General features: G+C 57.8%; 1 protein-coding gene across 2 annotated transcripts in view; it reads left to right on the top strand.

Moving 5' to 3' along the window:
- Positions 1 to 2784: 2784 nt before the first annotated feature.
- The window catches only part of LOC122556823 (drebrin-like), a 228033-nt gene continuing 224829 nt past the window's right edge, over positions 2785 to 5988 (top strand). The window contains exon 1 of one of the 2 annotated variants that reach the window (XM_043704031.2): positions 2785 to 2911. In XM_043704031.2, coding sequence (XP_043559966.2) covers positions 2829 to 2911 — 83 coding nt within the window. In that variant the 5' untranslated portion in view covers positions 2785 to 2828. The remainder of the gene's footprint in view (positions 2912 to 5988) is intronic. The other variant, XM_043704034.2, reaches the window with a different exon arrangement.

Below are 5988 nucleotides of genomic sequence, written 5' to 3'. Positions count from 1 at the left end.
TCCCATCAACCACCCTCTGTTTTCTTACAACTAGCCAATTTCTGATCCAAACTGCTAAATCACCTTCAATCCCATGCCTCCATATTTTCTGCAATTGCCTACCATGGGGAAACTTATCAAACACTTTACTGAAATCCATATGCACCACATCAACCCCTTTACCCTGTCTGGTCACCTTCTCAAAGAACTCAATAAGGTTTGTGAGGCACGACCTACCCTTCACAAAACCGTGTTAATTATCCCTAATCAAATTATTCCTTTCTAGATGATTATAAATCCTATCTCTTATAATCTGTTCCAACACTTTACCCACAACCGAAGTAAGGCTCATTGGTCTATAATTACCAGGGTTGTCTCTACTCCCCTTCTTGAACAAGGGGACATTTGCTATCCTCCAGTCTTCTGGCACTATTCCTGTAGACAATGACGATATAAAGATCAAAGCCAAAGGCTCTGCAATCTCCTCCCTGACCTCCCAGAGAATAAATCCCATCTGGCCCAGGGCCCTTCTCTATTTTCACACTTTCCAGAATTGCTAACACCTCCTCCTTGTGAACCTCAATCTCATCTCTTCTAATAGTTTGTATCTCAGTATTCTCCTCGACAACATTGTTTTTTTTGTCCTGTTTGAATACTGACAAATAATATTCAGTTAGCACCTCTCCTCTCTCCTCAGACTCCATGCACAACTTCCCACTACTATCCTTGATTGGCCCTAATCTTACTCTAGTCATTTCTTTTATTCCTGACATACCTATAGAAAGATTTGGGGTTTTCCTTGATTTTTTCTGCCAAAGACTTCTCATGTCCCCTCCTGGCTCATCCTAGCTCTCTCTTTAGGTCCTTCCTGGCTAACTTATAACTCTCAAGCACCCTAACTGAGCTCAATGTCTCATTTTTACATTAGCCTCCTTTTTTTCCTCTTGACAAGAGATTCAACTCGCTCGACCACTTCCTCCCAGCCTGACAAGTACATACTTATCAAGGACATGCAGTAGCTGTTCCTGGAACAAGCTCCACTTTTCAATTGTGCCCATCTCCTGCAGTTTCCTTCCCCATCCAATGCATCCTAAATCTTGCCTGATCACATAATTGCCTTTCCCCCAGCAATAACTCTTGCCCTACAGTTTAGACCTATTCCTTTCCATTGCTAAAGTAAACATAACCGATCTGTGGTCACTATCACAAAGTGCACACCTACCTCCAAATCTAACACCTGGCTGAGTTCATTACCCAGTACCAAATCCAATGTGGCCTTGCCTCTTGGCCTGTGTGCATACTGTGACAGGAAACCCTCCTGCACACATTGGACAAAAACTGACCCATCTAAAGTACTTGAACTATAGCATTTCCAGTTCAATATTTGGAAAGTTAAGGTCCCCCATAAAACTACCCTGTTACTTTCACTCCTATCCAGAATCATCTTTGCAATCTTTTCCTCCTATTTCTGGAACTTTTCAGGGGCTTATAGAAAATTCCTGTAACAATGTCCATGTCCAAGGCTCCTGCTCATACATTTCAGGCCTTCCTTCACGGTGAATACTTCAGAGTTTGGAGAATATTGCAGACGAGGTTATCAATATTTAATTCATTAAGTTACTCTTTCATTTTACTAGTTGGTTATTGGTTTTACTAGTTCTGCACCAGTAAAGAGGAGGCACTTTTATTGGACGTTGAGTTGACGATGTTGTGGCCACCTCAGCATGCTTTATGGGTTAACTGAAGCAGATGTTCTATTGTAGTTAAATTATAATTTTAATCTTTTTACATAGCAGGCCATCCACAAGAAGCACAAATGGAATACCTTATTCCATTCGCTAAAAAAAACTCAAACCACCGATTGTAACGGCAGTCATAATAATGTTTGGAGCGTTAGATCATAAGTTCCATAACTGAGAATATCTGGATTGTTTTATTCAGTGTGAAGTTGGGAAAAGGCAGATGTGGGTGACTGGCTACTAGAATCTACGTGTTACTTAGTGAAATCTTTTGTTCATGTTTCTGTGCAGAATACGCCAGCAGATATTCAATCTGAGCACAATGTAGAAGGTTTTAGCTGTTTCCGTTGTGGGGAAAGTCTGGTACTCAGATCTAATTCAATGGAAAAGGGGATCTTTGTCAAATTTCAAAATGAAACAATAAGCAGTGCTAGAAAAATGCGAGTTCAGTTCCAAAACGGACACAGAAACTGGGGACAGGTACAATGATCTAATGTACCGTGCGAGAAGGCTTTTGTTCAGTTTTAGAGAGGACAGGTTCCCAGGCCAGCAGTAGTCTTTGTTCTACTCAGGGTACCGCTTACAGAGCACCAGCACTTGCAGTAAAGGCAGGGCACAAACGCAATGTGCGGAGCCTTTGTTTAATTTCAGGCAGCAATGGAGCGGGTGGGTACCCACGATGCAGAATCACAGATGTTCTTTTCTGATGGCCTACTGTCTCTATGCAATATGTGACACCCTTCAGTCAGCCCGAATGCAGGAAATGTAGCAGTTCCACAGTGTCAGGGAAAACGAACTTTTTGTTTGGCTTCCTAGTGGGGCAGAAGCAGCAGAGGTTCAGAGCCTGCCCAGTGGTGCTGAGACGGCAGTTCAAGGGGAAGGGGGACAGCTGACAGGTCAGTGATAGCAGGGGGCGAGTTGGTGAAGGGGGAACAGCCTGGAGCGATGTGGTGCCGGCCCTGGGAGTCCGTGCAGGAAAGGAGGAGCCTTTGTTGAGTTTGTGTGGAGGGCGGGTACTAGGACCCGGCGCAGTGCAGGAGGAGTCTTTGTTGAGTTTCCAGAGAGGGGGAGAGAGAGAGAGGGAGAGAGAGCTCAGTGGGAGCAGCGAGCATGGCGCTGAACCTCAGCATCCACAGGCTCGCCTTACTCACTGCCTATGAGGATGTCATCAACGAGAAGACCTCCACCGACTGGTAAGGGGTGGGGGGCTGGGGGAGAGGGTTCAGGGGCAAGGTGCAGGCGGTAAATCACAGCAGCAGCTGCTGCTTTTGGGGGGGGGGGGAATGCAGCAGCAGCAGCAGCAGCAGCAGCAGCACTGAGCTGCAGGCGGACAATAGCACCGAGCCGGCTGGAGGGGGAACAATACCATAGAATATCCAGACACAATACTGTCACATCAAATATACTGGCTACAGTCTGAAAGGTCATTGTTTTAAAATTAACTCAAACCATTATATAATCCCTTTCAATATCTATTTAGGGAATAATAGATAAAGCCCTCGATACCCTTGAGATACAAAAACCTGCAGTTACTGACACGGATTTGTGGACGAGCTGTTCCTATTTATCGTGATATATATTGTATGGATATTAGTGCGTTTTCCTGCTGCCTTTCTGAATTGTTTCCGTTGGGTAGTGTTGGCGGATATATAGATATTTGCTGGGAGTACACGGCGACGCCGGCACCTGGTGGGTTCAGGGATTTAGCCACAGCTGGTCCATTCTGAAGTTGCTGTGATAAAGGATCGGAATGGTTTCAGGCTGGAGTGTGATGGATCAGGCTGCCGGCCAGCCGCCTTGTTGTCACTGATAGGCGCTACTCAACGCAGCGCAGGTCGCTCTGGCTCTTTGTTAGAGGGGAGTGCGGGCTGCAGGGACCGCGCCGGTGCTGGAAATGACTGTAATTTATACAGAGCCCATTTAACCCCCCTCTCTCCCCACGAAACTCCCACTCACCCTCCCATTCCCTCCCCAATCCCACTCCCCCAATCCCCTCCCCCTCACTTCCCCACTCCCCCTTCCACTTCCCCACATCTCTCTCCCACTCCCCCCTCCCCTCTCCCCTCTCCCCCCTCCCCTCTCCCCCCTTCCCCTTCCCTCTCCCCCCTTCCCTCTCCCCTCTCCCCCCTCCCCTCTCCCCCTCCCCTCCCCTCTCCCCCTCCCCTCTCCCCCTCCCCTCTCCCCTCTCCCCCTCCCCTCTCCCCCTCCCCTCTCCCCCTCTCCCCCTCTCCCCTCTCCCCTCTCCCCTCTCTCCCCTCCCCCACTCCCCCCTCCCCCTCCCCTCCCCCCCTCCCCCCTCCCCTCCCCCCCTCTGCCCCCCCTCCCCTCCCCCTCCCCTCCCCTCCCCACATCTCTCTCCCACTCCCCCCTCCCCTCTCCCTCTCCCCCCTCCCCCCTCCCCTCTCCCCCCTTCCCCCTTCCCTCTCCCCCCTTCCCTCTCCCCTCTCCCCCCTCCCCTCTCCCCTCTCCCCCCTCCCCTCTCCCCCTCCCCTCCCCTCTCCCCCCTCCCCTCTCCCCTCTCCCCTCCCCCCTCCCCTCTCCCCCTCCCCTCCCCTCTCCCCTCTCCCCTCCCCTCTCCCCACTCCCCCCTCCCCTCTCCCCACTCCCCTCTCCCCTCTCTCCCCTCCCCCCTCCCCCCTCCCCTCCCGCCCTCTCCCCCCCTCCCCTCCCCCTCTCCCCCCTCATCCCTCCCCCCCTCCCCTCCCCCCCTACCCTCCCCCCCTCCCCCCTCCTCCCCTCCCCTCCCCCCTCCCCTCCCCCCCTCCCCTCCCCCCCTCCCCCCTCCCCTCCCCTCCCCCTCTCCCCTCCCCCCTCCCCTCCCCTCCTCCCCTCCCCTCCCCTCCCCCCTCCCATCCCCTCCCCTCTCCCCCCTCCCCTCCCCTCTCCACCTCCCCCCTCCCCTCTCCACCTCCCCTCTCCCCTCTCCCCCTCCCCTCTCCCCCCTCCCCTCTCCCCCCTCCCCTCTCCCCCTCCCCTCTCCCTCTCCCCCTTCCCCTCTCCCCCCTCCCCCCTCCCCCTCCCCTCTCCCCCCTCCCCTCTCCCCCCTCCCCTCTCCCCCCTCCCTCTCTCCTCCCCTCTCCCCCTCCCCTCTCCCCCCTCCCCCTCCCCTCTCCCCCCTCCCCCCTCCCCCCTCCCCCCTCCCCTCTCCCCCTCCCCTCTCCCCTCTCCCCCCTCCCCCTCCCCTCTCCCCCCTCCCCCTCCCCTCTCCCCTCTCCCCCCTCCCCTCCCTCCCCTCTCCCCCCTCCCCCCCTCCCCTCTCCCCCCTCCCCCCCTCCCCTCTCCCCCCCTCCCCTCTCCCCCCTCCCCTCCCCTCTCCCCTTTCGCCACTCCCCCTTCCCCATTCCCCTCCCCTCCCCCTCCCCTCCCCTCCTTCCCCCATTCCCCTCCTTCCCCCATTCCCCTCCCCTCCCCCCTTCCCCTCCCCACTCCCCATTCCCCTCCCCCCTCCCCTCCCCCCCTCTCCCACCCTCCCCTCCCCCCTCTCCCCCCCTCCTCCCCTCCTCCCCTCCCCCCCTCCCCTCCCTTCCCCCCCTCCCCCCCCTCCTCCCCTCCCCTCCCCCCTCCCCTCCCCCCCTCCCCTCCCCTCCCCCCCTCCCCTCCCCACCCCCCCTCCCCCCTCCCCACCCCCCCTCCCCCCTCCCCTCCCCTCCCCCCCTCCCCTCCCCTCCTCCCCTCCCCTCCCCTCCCCCCCTCCCCCCTCCCATCCCCTCTCCCCCTCCCCTCTCCCCCCCTCCCCTCACCTCTCCACCTCCCCCCTCCCCTCTCCACCTCCCCCTCCCCTCTCCCTCTCCCCTCTCCCCCTCCCCTCTCCCCCTCCCCTCTCCCCCTCCCCTCTCCCCCTCCCCTCTCCCCCTCCCCTCTCCCCTCTCCCCTCTCCCCCCTCCCCTCTCCCCCCTCCCCTCTCCCCCCTCCCCTCTCCCCTCTCCCCTCTCCCCCCTCCCCCTCCCCTCTCCCCCCTCCCCCCTCCCCTCTCCCCCTCCCCTCTCCCCCTCTCCCCCTCCCCCCTCCCCTCTCCCCCCTCCCCCTCCCCTCTCCCCCCTCCCCCCTCCCCTCTCCCCTCTCCCCCCTCCCCTCTCCCCCCTCCCCTCTCCCCTCTCCCCCCTCCCCTCTCCCCTCTCCCCCCCTCCCCTCTCCCCCCTCCCCCCTCCCCCCCTCCCCCCCCTCCCCTCTCCCCCCTCCCCTCTCTCCCCTCTCCCCCTCCCCTCTCCCCCTCCCCCTCCCCTCTCCCCCCTCCCCCCTCCCCCCTCCCCTCTCCCCCTCCCTCTCCCCC

This window comes from Chiloscyllium plagiosum, unplaced genomic scaffold (genome assembly GCF_037043375.1).
Source record: "Chiloscyllium plagiosum isolate Xiang-an unplaced genomic scaffold, Cpla_swu_hap1 HiC_scaffold_16, whole genome shotgun sequence".
NCBI lineage: Eukaryota > Metazoa > Chordata > Chondrichthyes > Orectolobiformes > Hemiscylliidae > Chiloscyllium > Chiloscyllium plagiosum.
This window is presented reverse-complemented; position numbering and strand designations above follow the sequence as displayed.